The sequence below is a fragment of the Panthera pardus genome, unplaced genomic scaffold (genome assembly GCF_024362965.1).
Source record: "Panthera pardus isolate Hobbes unplaced genomic scaffold, ASM2436296v1 HiC_scaffold_25, whole genome shotgun sequence".
Taxonomy (NCBI): Eukaryota; Metazoa; Chordata; class Mammalia; order Carnivora; family Felidae; genus Panthera; species Panthera pardus.
The window spans coordinates 90,576,725-90,596,381 of record NW_026526821.1 but is presented as its reverse complement, the minus strand read 5'-3'; the positions used below and the strand labels follow the sequence as shown (position 1 = coordinate 90,596,381).

The 19,657-nt window shown below is 40.1% G+C and overlaps 1 protein-coding gene and 1 long non-coding RNA gene across 2 annotated transcripts in view; one reads left to right on the top strand and one right to left on the bottom strand.

Annotated features, from left to right (window-relative positions):
• Nucleotides 1-19,657, top strand: part of TACR1 (tachykinin receptor 1) — a 142,295-nt gene that overhangs the window by 62,424 nt on the left and 60,214 nt on the right. The window contains exon 2 of the mRNA XM_019442874.2: nucleotides 11,351-11,545. Within this exon, the coding sequence (XP_019298419.1) occupies nucleotides 11,351-11,545 (195 nt within the window). The remainder of the gene's footprint in view (nucleotides 1-11,350; nucleotides 11,546-19,657) is intronic.
• LOC128773544 (uncharacterized) overlaps nucleotides 1-19,657 on the bottom strand; it is a 129,124-nt gene that overhangs the window by 73,108 nt on the left and 36,359 nt on the right. The gene's annotated exons all lie outside the window — the stretch shown is intronic.

Genomic DNA, 19,657 nt, shown 5'->3' with positions numbered 1-19,657 from the left:
ACCCTGGATCTGGGCAGTCTTGCTGACGTTTATGCAGTGTGTCTATTGCACCTGGTAGCCGGATTTAAACTAGGCACTGAGCCTCTGAGAAGATACTATGTTGCCTCTGGGAATGTTTGTCAACAAAGATGTCCTTACTTCACAAGGAGAAAACTGACACTGAGAAATCACTTTGAGAGAGATTAAAGAGCTGAAAAAGAAGTAAGTAAGAGCAAGGGGGAGAGGAAAAGAAGTATGTTCTGTGCTGAGAACTCCTTGGGAAGAAGAAAGTCCTAATTCAGGCAGCAGGGTCTCCAGCATCTGGCAATGCAGACTGAGGAAGTCCAACATCACCAGCAGGACAGGCCACAGGGTGGTCTGTAAACACAGGCCTGAGGAGTGTTTGCTTTCTAGAAAGCATGTTTCTCTCTCTTGGGATCTTGCTCTGTTTGGCAGCCCTGGTCTCAGCATCCTCCATATGTTCCCTTGGATGCTAGCTTTCTCTCTGGGCACTTTCCTCAACAGAGACCACAGGACCGTGTCCTTCCTCATTCAATCCTCTATCCTTGTTTTTCCATCAACATCTGGAGGGACCAAACTTAGAGGCCAACATCTGCTTGCTTAATAGACTGGGGGGAGAGTGCATTAAGTCAATTAATAGGTGATTACTGCGGGCCTATGTTGGGCCCAGCCAGGGATTTGTAAGAATAGAAGATGTATTAGCTGCTCCTTCCTGAGAAGCATCTAATAAAATGTTTTAAGTGATTATAAACAAGCCATTTCTTTCCAGGTCAGCAGACTTCTGTATATGCTGTTGCCTCCTCCTAGAAAAGTATGTTGCATACAGCTCTCTGTTGATGTACACACCAATATATCCTTCAGGGTCAAATTTAAATACCAACTCCACTGAGAAACTTCCCTGACCTCAGTGCCCAGGCCAAAATGGCAACCTATTTGCCCCATGCTTCCTACACATTGCAACTTTCCTTCAGTACACAGGCATTGTGTCTTCATTACAGTATAACTGTATGCCTCTCCCACTAGACAGACTTTTTCAAAACAGAGACATATTGAACTCTTACCTGACACATAGAAAGGAATCCATATGTTTACCGAATGGATGGAATCAATCAGGGAAAAGTATGAATATATAGGTTTATATGTGCAGAGAAAAGAAGACTTGCATCCATTATTAGCAGTAGGTATGAGAGTCCTAGATAGTGCCATAATATAAAAGCAAAGCAGGGGAACTTGAGTCGCTCAGTCAGTTATGCATCCAACTTCATGCATTATGATCTTGGGGTTTGTGAGTTCAAGCCCCCTGTTGGGCTCTGTGCTGACAGCTCAGAGCCTGGAGACTGCTTCGGATTCTGTGTCTCCCTCTCTCTCTCTGCCCCTCCCTCACTCACGCTCTCTCTCTCTCTCTCTCTCTCAAAAAATAAACATTAAAATTTTTTTAAAAAATAAAATAAATAAAAGCAAAGCAAAAGGCGGGTGGGGAGGGGGGGACAAAGCAGTACAAAGGCTTTGAAGCCAGACTGGTCAAGTTCAAACCCAGCCCCACTACTTGGTGGATGAGTTACTTGACCTCTCTGAGCTAGTTTGCTCATTTGGAAAATGAGGGTCATAAAAATGGCCTACCTTGAAGAGTTGGTGAAAGATAAAATGAGTTCATACACCGAAAGCACATAGAATGGAGCCTGGCACTTCCCAAGTGCTCAGTATGTTAGCTAGGTGTTTCTCTTAGGGAACAGAAGTGGGAGAGAGGCTTTCCCTTTTTCTCCTCCTGTATTGTTTGAAATTTTACACCAAATAATTTGACAATAAAACAAAAAAATAAAATAAAAATAAGACATCATAACTTCTTCTTTCAGCCAAATTACAGACTAGATATCCTGGTTGGATGATTTTTAAATTAAAAAATTCTGGATACAATACCACATGTGCACGCACACACACACACACACACACACACACACAAACTTCTTCAATGCATTCATTACCTTGCAAGAAAGTCAGGAATACTGAGGTCAAAATTTAAATGAGGGCAGCAATTCTAATTATTGGACACAGTAGTAAAGCTAGCTTTTGTCTTGAGGGTATTTGATCTTGACTTTGACTCACAAGGTAAAGTACCAGGGACAAGACTCAAAGCCTAAGACCTGCCCATTGTGGGCTGTCTAACAGGGTAAGTTCGCTTAAAGTTGAGACACAAAGGGCTACATTCTCAGGGACTACAAGAAAAATTATTCATTTCCAATTGTGGTGCCGAGTAAACAGAAAAAAAAAATATATTTTGAAAGTTTGCAGCAGAAAAGGAGTCCACACATGGTATGCAGGCCAAACTCATATCAGTTGATTGATCTAAAAAAAAAATCTCACACAGAAATCTAGTTCACAGTGGTCCCAACCTGGAAGTGTTCCCAGGTTCTTTGCAGAAACTGCTGCAAATCTCTAAAGGAAACCGCCTTCAATCCAGGCATCAATGAATTCTCACAGATAAAGTTCCACGGAAAACAATGCAGTCAAAATGAGACAGATAATGAAATAAATCAATGTGAGTGAGAACCTTTAGAAGCAGATCCACAGATACTTCAGTTATTGGAATTAACAGAGACAGAATATAAACTATGTGTATTATGTATAAAGAAATATAAAAGAACCTATTAAAAAAGCTTGAAAATATGAGGACCAGGGGAATAATATAAAGAATGACCAAGGATATTGAAATATAGGCAAGTCAAAATTATAAAAATGAAAAATAATAAGAGTTGAAATGTAAATTAACGGACAGGTCTAATAGTAGATTACATATGCTGAAGAAAGAATCAGGGAACTGGAAGATTGATCCAAAATAAGTATCCAGAAGGCAGCACAAAGACACAAAAACATAGATTTAAGAGACAAAACTAAGTTATCTAAGTTAGTAAATAGGTTGTCTCTCTGTTTCTTTTTATTGATTTACCAAATTTAGATACTGCAAAATTATAATCCATCCCAATTTCATACCAGTCCATTCTGAGACAGAGTACAAATTATTTACTGAAAAAGTAGAGATCTGTCAAGAGAGTCTTTCCACAGGTCAAAATATTCCTAAAGGCAATTCAAGAATTCCAAAATTAAGTTGTACACACCTTCGAGCTTCCATTGCTTACTTTACGCAGTTCCTCTCTTGCCCTTATAGGGATAAATTTCAATGTCTTTTTGTTTATCATATTTGTATTCAAAAATTACAAATTTCTAAAAGTTTCAGAAGCTCATATTTTGGGATACTCCATTTAAAATATTTGCATTATGGGTGCCTGGGTGGCATAGTCAGTTGAGCTGCCAGCTCTTGATTTCAGGTCAGGTCATGATCTCATGATGGTTCATGAGATCAAGCCCCGCCTTGGACTCCATGCTAATAGTGCAGAGCCTGCTTGGGATTCTCTCTCTCTCTCTCTCCTCTCTCTCTCTCTCTCTCTCTCTGCCCCTCCCCAGCTTGCGCACCTGTGCCCATGTGCTTTTTCTCTCTCTCCCCCCAAAAAAAATTTTTTTTTAAATATATTTGCAATTGAAGATACTCAACTAATCTTAAACAAGTGCAACCAAAACTGAGAGGACTCAGGTGCAAAAAGTTTAGTACTATTACATAGGTTAATTCACAAAACAGTTTGTCAAAGGCGTCAATGCGTCCAAAATCCTACTGAAGTATATTTTTATATTCATCATCAAATTTACTACCAAAAGAAGAAAAGAAATTAGTTCAGTTACCCTGCACCTGCAAAAGTTTTTGTAAATTTCAACAACATCAGCTTTAAGTTGATAAAGTATCAGAGCTTGTTTTGCAAGTTACATGTCTCACAATCTATTGCAAGTACATTTCTGTTCCATAGGTTTCTTAATTTAGTAAGGACATTATGTTTACCACATTTATTCATATTAGTATAAAAACAAAACAATTTATCTTCCCTGTTGAAATTTGAAGTGAATTTATGATAATATTCACAATACCAGTTGTTTCTACTTCCAAAAACTTTGACTCCATGAATTAGATTACAAAAGAATTGAACCATAATTGATATTACCTGATTTCCTATTTGAAATATCTGATGACAGTCATATAAAATTAGAATCATTTAGCTATTTGCCAAGTTCTTCTGCTAACCGAGCCAAGATCCTAATAGCTACCACTGGAACTTTTGTACATGCACAAGAAAAATTAGAACTGAAAATTGGTGGAATTAATTTAGAACACTTATTTATTCTAAATGAAAAATCATGGGTTCACAGAGTAATGGGCAAACACACCATTTTCACTGCATATGTTAAATCAACATCTTTGGACACATTGGCTTAAAATAACTACTAAGTTTTTGGTGGAGATGATGCTGCTTCTTCAGCAGATTTATGTCCTCAGATTTTCACACGAAGGTACATGTCTACAATCCCTTTGTTCAGGTTATACATTCATCATCAATTTTAGTGAAAAGCAGAAATCAAGCCTATAATTTGGCATTAAACATACACTTTTGTTTGTTAACAAATTACTGCTGTCAGAGAATTTTTTTTAACTAAGAAAGCACTATCAGCCAATCAGTCAATAAAATAAATAGTTGATGGTTTGCATGTACAACAAAAGGCAAAATCACTACAGAAAGAGTGTCCAAATTGCTCTATACAGTAGAATTATTCAGCCTCTATTCTGCTTATGTTAGTGATAATTTTCCAGGCCTCATATCAACCCTGCCAACCATGGTCTGGTGACCTGGGCATTACAAGGCTATAGGGAGAAGACACAGCATAACTGACTGTTTATCAGGTGGTTGATGGGACTAGAAACATTGAACAATAGTCCCACCACTACCTAAGTCCAAGTATATTTCACTTCACCAGTGATTGTCCCGCCTAATGTACTTGAGTGGGAGATATTATCAGGGCCGGGATTAGGGTGAGGCAAGGGAGGCATTAACCTTGGGTGCAAATTTAAGTTTGGCACAAATGATTCAGCAATCAAAATAAAATATTTTAATGCAATATTTTAAAATCTAAAAAATTAACGCAGAAAATATATGCTGAGCAAAATATCAAAATTATCAACAAAGAGCCAACTCTGTATTTGTACAAGCCTGGCAATGAGTGCCTCACTCACATGATCCTGCCTTTATCTGGTGAAGAAAGGAGGCCTGTGGGAGAAGAGAGGGTGCTCTGGTGGAGGAGATGGGAACATGCCGTTCTCTGAACCGCCCCTCCCCTCACCCAACCTTTCTGTCTCAGGTGCCCCTGCTTTAAGTTTTCATGCAAATCTGGCCCACCTCTACAGGTAGAAGCCTTCAGATATTGTACTTGGTTTGGATCTTTACTGTTTTTTCCCCCACAGTTCATTTCAGGCCTAAGTCATGCATAGTTTTATGGTAGCCCTGACTGAAGACTTTATATCTGCATCATCTTTGGACCACATAGATCCTTTGATCACACATAGGACAGGACAGCTCAGCCATCAGTTAGCTAAATTCCCCCCGCTCAATTAACTCTAAATTGTTCCAGGCTCTCAGTTCCACTTGTCTTTGCATCTGTTTATTATGGTTTTATTGACTGTGCCATTGCTGTCAGCTAACCCTTTATGAAATGAGTCCACCAACAGTGATGTGAATCTATGTTGGGTTTGGAGGTCAAAAAGTCATGCTTAGAATCGTGCATAACATAGCAGTGAGGACTCAAGGGGCTTTGCCATGAACAAAAATGCTTTGGTAGTATGTGAACTTCAGGCCACATCTGTTGGCTGCTCAAAGGCCTCTTTGATTATAGTTGTGTGACGCTTAAGCTTAGTTGAATGGACAAAGTTGCTGGTCAAGTGATCTGGCTAAATGAGGATTTTGATGATTAAAGAAATGTCCTAGAAGAGAACCCCAACTAATGCCCCAACAGGTGCTCCCTGGGATGGAAAGGGGTGAGTAGTAGGAGGGGAAAGCATGGGGCAACCTCTTGTTCAGAGGAAGAGTTGGACGGTGATGCCATGTAGAAAGACTGAATTTTCTACATAGTGGTCAATGTGGAAGTTAGTCAGCAAATACTTATTGAGAATTTACCTAAGGGTTTAATGTCAAGAGATAGGAACTTCTGAAGACCTAGGTCCAGTGAGCCCTTCCTGCAAGATTATCCTGGATGTCTGTATGACAGAAAATACTAAGGAATAATTATTCCCACATAATAGTCTCACGTATGTTCAGACTGGGACGAATGAAGGTATAGTAAGAATGTAGTTCTCCTGTTGCATTTATTTTTATTCAACAGCCATTTATGGAGCCCCTGCTATGTACCAAGAAATTTGTATATTCACTTATTCAATTAAGCTTTCACTGAGTATTTACTATGTCCTGGGCACTGAGGGAAGCCAAGGAAACCTGCTTGAATAAGTCACAGCAGCTGCCATCTCCAAAGAATCTGTCAAGGATGAATCGAGACAAGGTAGACAGGCAAATAAACTGAAATGTGGTCCATACAAGGTTAGAGATCTTCACAGCAGGAAAGGCAGGGCACCTAAACCCAGTCATGGGACATGATAAATGGGCCAACTCATGAAAATAAGTAGGAGCCATCCAGGAGGAGTAAAACCATCATGGGTTAGTGACCACTATACTCAGACAAGGGGCTGGATTATGGGTCATGAATGGTAGCTGACCACTTTACTAACTCCTTGTGGGCATTAAGATCTATCCACCCAATGAGTTTAAGTCTTAGAGTTCTCAGTCTGCCAAAGTTAAAGAGTGTTTCTGAAGAGTACACCATGTTCTCCTATGGTTCTAATTCCTCCTGCTCTTCACTTCCCATAAACCAGACCAAGGGTCAGCAAACTATGGCCCACAGTCAAGCCCAGCCACCACCAGTTTTGTAAATTATGTCTTACTGACACACAGTCATGAATAGTTGCCTTGTCTGCTTTCACACTACAAAGGCAGAGTTGAGTAGTTATGAAAGAAACTTTATGGGCCACAAAGCTTAGAATATTTACTATCTGGCCCTTTACAGAGAAAGATTGCCAACTTTTGAACCAGACCATAGCAGCCATGCTCTCAGCTGCCACTATTCCTCATCATTTGAACCCAGGAAGATGTAGTCCCTTGACAGAAACTCTACCATCCCAGGAGGGAGGGAGTGGGGGTAAAGGAGGGCAGGGACTGGACCTGGAGGAAGGGCCTGGGAGGTCGGGTCTCTTGGCAGAGGAAAGACATCCTCTCTGCCAGGTGATTTAGGGCTGGTACAAGAGGACGTTATGAGGATACTGGGCATTGTCAGAAGATTGGAATTCCTTTTCACAGTAAGATTATTTCACTCTGCCTTTACAAAAATGTGCAGCCTTATATTTTGCCAGATTTCAGGGACTCTATGGAGAGTTCTTTTTATAAAGCATGATCACGCGAGAGGAAGATAGCACCTCAGGTGCTATGTTTCAGCTCAGAGGCCACATGCAATTCAAATCAGAGCCACTGGCCCTCCGTGGGACTGGAGCAACCTGACGTGGAAAACATAATCCACACCCCACACAGCCTCCGGACCCCTGTCTCTGGCAGCCTGATGATTAATGTGTAAACCAGGAGGACGTTTCATTGACTGCCTTCTGGTCTCTTGAGCACAGTGCAGTCAATAAATATTTATTGAATGCGTTTTCCTAAGGCTTAGAGCACTTGCTCAATGATAACTCATAACTGAATAAGCAAGAATTGTTCAGGGGGTTACAAATAATTATATAAGTGTATATTAATGGAATCCAAGCTCAGAATGGTCATCAGGAAAGAAAATACACATTCATCAGTGGACAAGTCACCTGAGTGGTACTAGGTTTGGTGTAAATAAGAGAGAAGCGTGTCTCTTAAGCCCCAGAAGTGAGGATTGCCAAAGAAAGAAGGAAGGAAGGAAGGGGAGAAAAAATGAAAGGAAAGAGAGAGATTTATAAATGGCTCTATTCTGAACAAATGAAAATACATACATTTTTTAAGGCCAATCTTCTGTATTCTCTCTGGCTTTATGTGCGTAATGCTTTCATCTGTCACTGAAATGGCTCCTACACTCAAGAAACGGCGGAGTTAACTGAAATGGGCTCCCAAGTTGTAATTTTTGCAATAAAGATAAAATATGACTTTCTGCAACCCATTTGGAGCTATATCACCAATATGCTGATGCAGTTCCCCTTAAGCCCTAGTCACATTTGATTCTGAACAGTGTATCACCAATGTGGGGTTGGGGATGGGTTGTAAGGTATGTTTATTTAAGATTGAATGTTTATGCTGAGTGAAATGAAAATTAAAATCTTGCGTTTGAGATAATATTAAAAGGGGGCAATATAATTAGCACGTTGTCCTCTGTGGGGTCTCAAGCTCCTGAGAATGGCACAGCTACAGTGAGAGCAGAGGCCTGAGAATGGCACAGCTACAGTGAGAGCAGAAGCCTGGATGGTGCTGGAAAGGAAAGACATCTTTATGGCTATGTGTCCAGCTTTGTAGGGGAAAGATCTTGCCTCTGGGAAATGATCCAGTAAGAAATCCTAAATTAATGCAAACACTCAAAGAGATTCTGGCCTTGACTATCCAGGTCCAGCTTTTCACCAAATCGGAAAGGACAATAGTGGTTTCACAGTTCACCTCTGCCGGCTCTGTTTCTGGGTTCCCTATCCACTGCCACCCCATGACTGAAGAGAAAACCAGTGCTTCATTGCCTTCAGGCAGCAAGAAATTCCTTCAGGAGGGAAACCAGGACTTCTCAGGGTTTTTTTCAGGAGACCACCCCAAGGATGGAAGGTCATCAGGTCTATTATGTAGTGGACCTCACTAGGAAACAGCTATGGCCTCTTGAAGTCACCTAAAGAAGACAGACAATGCTTGATTCACAGTATCTTGAGAGTCGTCTTTGCCCTTTTGGTGCTCTAGAGAACAGCTGAATGATTACCTTTATAGCTACCAACTCAACTGAGGAGATTTGCCCAAAGATTTATAGATTACTGCTTGCCCCCACCAAAATATCTGTTCCAAATCTATTCCTAATTCTACTCTCTCCTGACTTCCAGACTGCCTGCTCACTTTCCAAAAGAGGCAGAAGGTAAATATTCTGGGGAGTTCCTTCCTGAAGGTTATCACTTCTGATCATATATGTAAAGGCTGACCTGAGGTACCCTAATATCCAGCCTCTACACACTGAACACCTTCGGGAGCATAACTATAAAAGACCAAAGAAGAAAGCCTAGGTCCCTAGCAAGAAAATGTAGAGAAAGGTATTTTATATTTTTGTAATTTTTTAAAATATTTATTTATTTATTTTTGAGAGAGAGAGAGAGAGACAGAGCATGAGCAGGTGGGGGGGGAGAGAGAGAGAGAGAGAGAGAGAGAGAGAGAGAGAGAGAGAGAATTTGAAACAGGCTCCAGGCCCTGAGCTGTCAACACAGAGCTTGACATGGGGCTTGAATTCACGAACTGTGAGATCATGACCTGAACTGAAGTCAGATGCTTAACCAACTGAGCCACCTAGGCGCCCCAGAAAAGTATTTTGAAGTTTAGGATTATGGGGCACCTGGGTGGCTCAGTCGGTTAAGTGTCTAACTCTTGGTTTCAGCTCAGGTCATGATCTCCTGGTTTTGTGGGTTTGAGCCCAGCATCGGGCTCAGTGCTGGCAGTGTGGAGCCTGCTTGGGATTCTCTCTCTCTCTCTCTCTCTCTCTCTCTGCCCCTCCCCAACTCACGCATTCTCTGTCTCTCTCAAAATAAATAAATAAACTTAAAAAAATTGAGAATTATGATAGGACACTCAAACGAACCTTCGCAAAAACTGAGCCATCAAGCTCCCCAGACAGGGAGTCAGATCTAATCATAACAGAGAAGAGAGGAAGGCTCTGAATGTTTTGGGCCCTTCAAGCTGGACGCTCAGCAGACTTGTCCCAAATCCATCAAGCACACCTCTTTAAGCCCCTCCAGCAGTCCCCCTGCCATACCAACTTGATTACCTCCTCACCCTCAGTAAGGCTCTAAGGTATTTATCAGATTACCACTTGAGATCACATATCCCACTGTCATGTTTTGTGGCTGTTTATTTATGCGCCTACTCTCCCTGAAGAAATTAGAAGCATGGAGCCAAGAAGGAAAAGCTGTGTTCCACATGCAGCAGGTGCCAGTGTGAGTGTGTAGAGCACATACTGAATGAAATTGCTTTACTTGCAACCGTGGCACCAGTTCTGGCCTACAGATCCTAGGAGTCCAAAGAGTGTAGAAAAAGAATTATGTGGAATTATGTGAAGACAGCTGACAGCTGGGATGCTATTTGTCTGCTCATTTCTGAAGTCTCCATTGACCATTCTGTCCCACAGGAGCCAGAAATACCTGCGTGTCAGAAAATCACATACGAGGCTTTGTCAGATAATATTTAAGTCCCAAAGGCAGGGTGAGATATAATTTCTACTCTGACAAAAAAAAATGCATATTTTAAGGGATGGATCCATAAATTTTGCAAGAAAAACATGCAGGGCAGGATGCCTTTCAAAAGGGAAGATGCAGAATTGATGGGATTATAATTGGTATGAAATGCTGATTGGAATATTTATTATTCCTAAAATCTCTGCTGCATTTCAGAGGTGGACACACTTGTTCAACTGGCACCATTCAGTGCTCCATCCCAGGTGAGAAGAGATGGAGGAGGGAGCAATTCCAAGTCCTGGGTCATCATTCACTCTGTTTCCCTTCAGGGTAGACGTTCCATCTACCCTGGACTATAATAAACTTAAGTGCGTCTGTTTCAGCAAATGGAGACTTTCCTCCATGAAGCATGTGTTGTGAGCCACACACTGACTTGTAGATGTTCAGAGAACTTCAACTTGAAGATTTATCCAGGGGCTGATGTTTTACTGTTAGGCTACTACTTTCTCACCATATACCTTTTAAATTGCCACCTTTTAAATTACATCTCACCTTTTAAATTGCCACATAAAGACTTTAAAAACCACTATTTCTATCAGCATTATTCTTTAATCCAAAAAGGATAAAGGTAGTGTTTATACTGAATAAATTTACAACATTGTTCTTATTCTTCTAATTCTACTGTAGGCCACTGATATATACTTGGGTACAGACCATGAGTGTTCTAGTGATGAAAACTTCTCTCCTAGAATGTTGCTAGATGGGCTCTAAAATACTTAAGAACCTGGATGACTTTTCTCATGGATTTTAGGGGTTTATGTCCTAAGAGTCATAAAACTTAAAGATAGAATATGCAAAAAGGGATCAGAAAATAGTTGTAAAAATCATCAGAAGTCAAAGGTTTCCCTGGAATTTTTCATTGATAGGAACAATGCTAATCACTAATGCAAATTTTGGTGACCAAGTCAAAAATTTGTCCTTTCTTCTCTGTTCCAGGTACATGGCCATCATCCATCCCCTCCAGCCCCGGTTGTCAGCCACGGCCACCAAGGTGGTCATCTGTGTCATCTGGGTCCTGGCTCTCCTGCTGGCCTTCCCCCAGGGCTACTATTCGACCACGGAGACCATGCCCAACAGAGTGGTGTGCATGATTGAATGGCCAGAGCATCCCAACAAGATTTATGAGAAAGTGTGAGTAGGGGTGATTCCCCGGTACCTCTTTTGCCTTTTCTTATTTCTTCTTTCTTTTCATGTTATTTTGTTGGTTAGGATTTAGTGTCCATCTATAAGCATTTCTCATAGCCACTCTTGATGTCAAGTTGATATGTCCATAATTATCAAGGGATTATTATATCCCAAATACTACTGTGGACTTTGAATGAAAATTAGAAAAATTGTCAGACTTGCATCCCGTTATAGCCTACCCTCCAGGTGTTTTTCCGTATCCTCCCACCATTTACCAACAACTCTGCCCTGCCAGTGTCTGCATTGCTTTGCCTGGGAGCCTTTTCCTCACCTATAGAACACTACTCTACCCTCTTGCTCAGCATGCCAGAAGGTGGGGGAATTATCCCCTGCACGCAGCAGCTCTCAACAACTGATAGGAGTTGGTGTATGAACACCCCAGCTCCCTCACCTCTCAAGTGGGATGTCTCTGAAGTGTGGGTTTTACACTATACCCAAGGTTTTGTCTTGGGATTAAGCTCCAGTCACCCCAGTGGCAGCTGGCTCAATGACACACCTTTCCTTATACCACCGGCCCACTCCCTACTAGTATCTCTTTCTCCCCCTAACCAAGTCACTTGCACTTGAATCTTTATCTCAGGATGTCCCTCTGGGGAAAATCAAGCCAAACCACCTATCCTCTAGGGCTTTCCAGGTGGGGAAAATGCATTCCAGGTGCATTCAAAATGCACAGGAAGGCAAGGCCAGGGCACTGAGACCTTATGAGTTACAAGTTTCCTACAAGGCAGGCCTGCTTATCTTCCAGGGCCTGACTGATCACATTTAAGGTTTTCCAAAGAAATTCTGGCAATTTTCTCCAAGTCTACTTCTCCTACAGGTGACACTGAAATGGCTTATTCTTTGTTTCATTCTGCCCAGGTGAGCGGCAATGTGACATTTATATTACCATCAGTTTTCTGGACTCAGAGCACATGGATAATGTGGGTCCTTTTGAAAGTTCTCTATAATCCTCCAATCTTGGATTTATTATGTGAATCATAAAAGTACACTGGTGTTAATAATCAGATGATCTATGTTTTAATAACAAGATTGCCATTACCAGCTATGTGACTCTGGGCAAGGATAACAATCTCCCCTCATTGTTAAAATGCAAGATGATAAAACACTGCTTCCCATAAACAACTATTGTGAAGAGCAAACAAGATAATGTATCCTCACCTTGTAAGCAACTAAATGCCATACAAAAGGCAAGATATTATTATCGAGCCGAATTCATCAGGTAGCAGTATAGTCATTATAGGCCTTTAATCTCATTAGATGGTTACATGAGACATTACCTGTTGCCCCCAAGATTTGAGGGTCCAAAAGCCTGTTGCATAGAGTTATACTGCTGCATCTGTCCCGGGGAGCATGGAAATGGGGCTTGCCAGAAAGCAATACATAAAGCTCAGACTTCGCCTTCCAGACACAGGCAGTGGGATTTAATCGATCAAGCAGTGGGGGGATTAATGCTCAGCCTAGAAGGAGACATTGGAAATTATTCTTTCAAATGACACCACAAGCCTGAGTGGGGTCTCAGCGGGAGAAAGAACATAGCTTTGCAAACCATACAGGGCCTGCGAATGTGTTCAAACCAGAAGGTTCCCTGAAAAGGGAAAAATAAAAACCCTCTGAATTAAATCCCATTATACACTGCTTAGAAACTGCCCTCAACTGTGTGGAATATAGCACAGCTTTTGATTATCAAGATCTTTTCCAAGTCTGGTCACCATTCTAAAGTTTTGCTTCAAAATATAGTTCATTTATCTTCCAACAAATTCAAAGTTTAATGTGGAAATAAAGGTTTATTTTTCCACAGATCTCTGGAGTTTTGTCCAAGAAACAGTAGTATTTAAAGTTTTACTTTTGAACATTCTGCTGTTTTATGCTTATTAATGACTAGAAAGCCCTTTGAGACTCAACAAAGTGTGCCAGATTGTCTTATTTCCTTGCTTTGAGAATTTAGGGCAGGGCGCCTGGGTGGCTCAGTCGGTTAGGAGAATTTAGGGTGGCTGTACTGGATGCATGATTAGATTTGCCATCATTGTTTACTGCATGATTTTTAAACTTCTTTTCTATTTATTTGTTTTTATTAAGTTTTAAATTTTAATTCCAGTATAGTTAACATACAGTGTTATGTTTATTTCAGGGATACACAGCATAACAGTGATTCAACAATTCTATATATTACTTAGTGCTCATCATGATAAGTGCTCACCTATTTCACCCATCCTCACAGCCACCTCCCCTCTGGTAACCCTCAGTTTGTTCACTCTAGTTTCTTGGTTTGTCCCTCTCTCTCTTTTTTTCCCCTTTGCTCATTTGTTTTGTTTTTTAAATCCCATATATGAGTGAGGGTGAATGGATAAAAATGTGAGGTATACACACACACACACACACACACACACACACACACACACAGAGGAATATTATTTGGCCATAAAAAATAATGGTATCTTGCCATTTGCAACAACACAGATGGAGCTAAAGAGTATAATGGTAAGTGAAATAAGTCAGAGAAAGACAATACCATATGTTTATTTCATGATTTTAACCTCAAAAAATGAGTCTGGAGAAGAGCATCTGATTTTATCTATTCAAGATGTGTCAGTTGTTTATGGATGCAGTAGTAAGTTAAAGGAATCCGTATTTGCCATCCACGTACAGACTGTGAAGTGAAGTGAACATATCTCAAGTGCATAGTAAGCTTTATGTAAGCTAATTTTTTGTCAATATCCTTCATAATGCATTATGATATATTTTGAGGGATTTTTTTTTACTAGCTCTAAACTAAGTACTCCCTTATATTCTCTTCTACTAAAACTGATTGTCATTTCCAAAGCACACAATAATCCCAAATTTGAAACCAGAAAGAAACCTCATTTAAGACAGTATAAAGAGTAGGATAAGAACATGGGCTCTGGAGTTAAATGAAGGATCAACTCCCAGCCATATCACACTCTAATTGAGTCATCACAGTCAAGTTATTTAAGCCTCTGAGCCTAATGGAACATTCCACAAAGAGGTATTGAGAGAAGTAAATAAGGCACATGCTTAGCCCGGTGCCAGGCACAGGAGAAGAGACTGGTGAGTGTTAACTACAGCCATCAGCATCATTCATTGATCTGGATGCACAGACAGATGACTGGCAGTGTGGTGGGCAGGTGCTTAAGCCCAATTTGCCTGATGAAAAATCTGTGTCAGCTAACCATATAAAAGGGTTTTGTGAAGAATCTTAGATTGCTGCATTTGCCTTCTGGCTGCATGGTGAAACCCCAGTCCTGATCATTCATCATTCAGATTCTTTATTAATACATGGATTAAATTAAGCACTATTAAAGAAAAGCAATCCAATAAAAGAAAGGAAAAGTTTTGAACATGCATTTCACAAAAAGAAATGTCCAAATGACCAATAATACATGAGGAGGCACACAACTTCATTCATCACCAGTCAAATATAAATTAAAACCACAGTGACATCTTACTGCACACCTATTAGACTAGCAAATGTTAAGAAGTCAGACTCAACTAAGAATTTAGAACTTTCGGTGTAATTAGGAAACAATGAGAACCTTTGTAGACTGCTAGATGTATACATTGATAAAACCATATTGGAAAACGTTTTGTAGTATCTAGAAAAGCAGAAACTATCCATACACCATAACCCCACAGTTTCACTGAGGGGTAACTGCCCTGGAGAAATTCACGCATGTATACACCCAGAAACATCTAGCATATAAAGCATATCAGTGTTTTTTTTTAATGCCTGGAATTGGAGATACTCCAAATGTCCATCATCAGTACAATGGGTAAAAATTGTGGTACAAGCATGTTACAGAATACTATGTAATTAATACAACGAACAAAATGTATTTCCATGCAACATGGATGGCCCTTACAAACAAAAATTTAAAACAAAATGAAAGTACATCTTCAAGGGCACATCAGTAGGTGGCAAAACTATAAATGCAAACAAAGAAGTAGGGACCATGAAAGCAACGGCATGTTTATCTCTCATGGGAGGAAAGGGGTGTGATCAAGAAGATGCACTTAGAGGTGCTTCTGAGGGGCGGGCACTATTATATTTCTTGAGCTAGATAGTAGTAGCATGAGTGTTTGCTTAAAAATTACTCCTAACACCAGGTAATTGTTTTCATCCACTTTTTCTGGAATGTATGTTTCATATTTTTTAACTTAAAATTAAATGTTATTCAAAGGGTTTTGGTTTTACAAGCTCCTAAGAAACTGCTCTCATTGGAACAATCCTAAGAGTTCCTTCATAAGAAACTACCTTTTGAGGTGTGGGACTTTGCCTGGAATGATATTATTCATAAGTATTTACCTTTGAATAAGCCAACTTCATTCTCATGTTTACTTGACCTCGTGCATTTTGCCTTGCTGACTTTTACGCTTAAGCCCACCTGGAATTTTCCCAATTTGTTCAAGAGAATATAGGACAGATGTTGTCCCTGATGGGAGAGACAAATGGTCACCAGAAAATAAGACCCAGACAGTCTCCACAGCCCTGATCCCTTGCTGCTGTATTCATAAGCATATACCTCTGGGCTAAAAAATGCTACAGGTAGACTTGGTCAATTTCCTGGAAAATCATTTTTTTTTCAATATATGAAATTTATTGTCAAATTGGTTTCCATACAACACCCAGTGCTCATCCCAAAAGGTGCCCTCCTCAATACCCATCACCCACCCTCCCCTCCCTCCCACCCCCCATCAACCCTCAGTTTGTTCTCAGTTTTTAACAGTCTCTTATGCTTTGGCTCTCTCCCACTCTAACCCCTTTTTTTTTTTCCTTCCCCTCCCCCATGGGTTTCTGTTAAGTTTCTCAGGGTCCACATAAGAGTGAAAACATATGGTATCTGTCTTTCTCTGTATGGCTTATTTCACTTAGCATCACACTCTCCAGTTCCATCCACGTTGCTACAAAGGGCCATATTTCGTTCTTTCTCATTGTCCTGTAGTACTCCACTGTGTATATAAACCACAATTCCTTTATCCATTCATCAGTTGATGGACATTTAGGCTCTTTCCATAATTTGGCTATTGTTGAGAGTGCTGCTATAAACATTGGGGTACAAGTGCCCCTATGCATCAGTACTCCTGTATCCCTTGGGTAAATTCCTAGCAGTGCTATTGCTGGGTCATAGGGTAGATCTATTTTTAATTTTCTGAGGAACCTCCACACTGTTTTCCAGAGTGGCTGCACCAATTTGCATTCCCACCAACAGTGCAAGAGGGTTCCCGTTTCTCCACATCCTCACCAGCATCTATAGTCTCCTGATTTGTTCATTTTGGCCACTCTGACTGGCGTGAGGTGATATCTGAGTGTGGTTTTGATTTGTATTTCCCTGATGAGGAGCAACGTTGAGCATCTTTTCATGTGCCTGTTGGCCATCTGGATGTCTTCTTTAGAGAAGTGTCTATTCATGTTTTCTGCCCATTTCTTCACTGGGTTATTTGTTCCTCGGGTGTGGAGTTTGGTGAGCTCTTTATAGATTTTGGATACTAGCCCTTTGTCCGATATGTCATTTGCAAATATCTTTTCCCATTCCGTTAGTTGCCTTTTAGTTCTGTTGGTTGTTTCCTTTGCTGTGCAGAAGCTTTTCATCTTCATAAGGTCCCAGTAATTCATTTTTGCTTTTAATTCCCTTGCCTTTGGGGACGTGTCGAGTAAGAGATTGCTATGGCTGAGGTCAGAGAGGTCTTTTCCTGCTTTCTCCTCTAGGGTTTTGATGGTTTCCTGTCTCACATTCAGGTCCTTTATCCATTTTGAGTTTATTTTTGTGAATGGTGTGAGGAAGTGGTCTAGTTTCATCCTTCTGCATGTTTCTGTCCAGTTCTCCCAGCACCATTTGTTAAGGAGACTGTCTTTTTTCCATTGGATGTTCTTTCCTGCTTTGTCAAAGATTAGTTGGCCATACGTTTGTGAGTCTAGTTCTGGGGTTTCTATTCTATTCCATTGGTCTATGTGTCTGTTTTTGTGCCATGGAAAATCATTTAAAACTGTATTTTGCATTTTAAAATACAAATAAGTCATGGAGTATACTGAAAAGTCCTATAATTTCTTTAATCACCCACATGCCCATCATTTATCAAAGGCTCTAACATTTTGAAGAATATTCTTCCAGTCTTTTATTTCAACTCTAGGGAACTACTGTTCTTAGTTTCTTTTGAAGTGTTTTACATACATACAAGTCAGCACAAATATAGATTGTCTCCCTCTCTGTAACACAAAATGTAGCTTATTATGCACATTGTTCTGTACCCTATTTTTTTAATTTAATATATCTCAGAGATATTTCCATGTCAGTTCATGAAGAGCTTCTATATTCTTTTTCTCAGCTACATAGTACTCCATGATACAAATGTACAGTGTTATTTAAGCCATCACTTCTGGTGGACTTTGGATTGTCTCCAGTCTTTTGTTATTACAGAGTGCTGCCATGGATAACTTTTACATGTATCATGTCAGGCTATCCATAGCCAAAAAATTCCAAAAATGGAATTGCTGAGTCAAAGATATATAACATTTTAATTTTGACATTTGCCCTTCACATGGGATTGTACTAATTTACATTCTCACAAATAGTGTATGAGAGTCCCTGTTTCTCTGTACCCTACCAACAAAGTACTGTATTGTCAAACTTTTAGATTTTTGCCCATTATAGTTAAAAATTTGCATTTTTCTTATTATGAGTAGGGTTGAATATCTTTTCATAAAATGGATAATTTGTATATACATCTTATTATCTGCTTATTTCATTTACCATACCATAAATGATTACCTGTGTCATTAAACATGTTTCTACAACCTGATATGAAAACATATACCCATATGTTTAAATGTGTGCATAAATAATAATTTTGTTAACTAATCTGCTCTTTGAAAATTAATTACTCCAGTGGGTTCTTTTAGCTGACTTAAGATAAAACACTAAGCTTTTTTAAGTTTATTTACTTTGAGAGAGAGAGAGCACAAGGAGGGGAGGGGCAGAGAGAGAGAGGGAGAGAGAGAGTCCCAAGTAGGCTCTACACTGCCAGCACAAAGCCCGATGCAGGGCTGGAACTCACAAACCATGAAATCATGACCTGAGCTGAAGTCAGATACTTAACCAACTGAGCCACCCAGGTGCCTCCAAAACACTAAGCTTTAAAATAAGCTGCTTCTAGCTATATTCCTAGATCCTTGCAGGGACTACTTCAGGGTCCTCTGCCATTCTGCTTATTTTTACAATGCATGGTTATAGAAAATATCCTAATGTTGTAACATTGATGAAAGTGAAGATGTGGGCTCATTATTAATGCAATAATATCATCATCTGTAATGGAATCCTGCCATAATTTGCAAGCTGCCAGCTTTGCTGCTGCTGCTCTGGTGAACTGTGACACTGCCCAGGAAGTCCTATGAAGGGGGAGTGGATTGACTGGCTTCCTGGGTGACCCAAAGTGACTCCTCCTGGTCTAGAAAAATGCACATGAAGGGACAAGTATAAAAGAGAAACCACTGGCTTTGAAAAATGCATAGACTTCCCCGTTCTGTTAAAACACGGAGGAATGTGCCATAGCTTTCAAAGTCATTCAGAGCCAAACTCACACTTGAGGATGCTATACAGGCTGTCAGTTTGCAGTGGTCCCAGAAGGGGCAAGGCCCCTGAGGACAAGGAAGATGAATGAGCCAACATTTCTTTATCAGAGGGCCCACCATCAAGGCCAAGAAAAAGTCTGTAATGAGGATGAAAAATGAGAAAGACATCCAAAAGAACAAGATTGAGACAGCCAGGGGAATTTCAGTTTTCCTGAATCATTTATTAATATTGGTCATATATCATTTTCTATTAATTAAACTTGTATGTACCGAACGATGCAGTAGAGTTGTAGCAAGAAGAAAGACATGCCTATCCTGAATTCCAAATATTATCAGTAGTACTTGGGAAGGAGGTGATGCCAGAAAATAGCATCATTCATGACTCTGTTACTTAGAAAATTTGTAGAAGTGTACATGAATGTGTATATATTAACTCTAATATATTTCTCTATAAGTACCAGTTGTAACAAAGACTA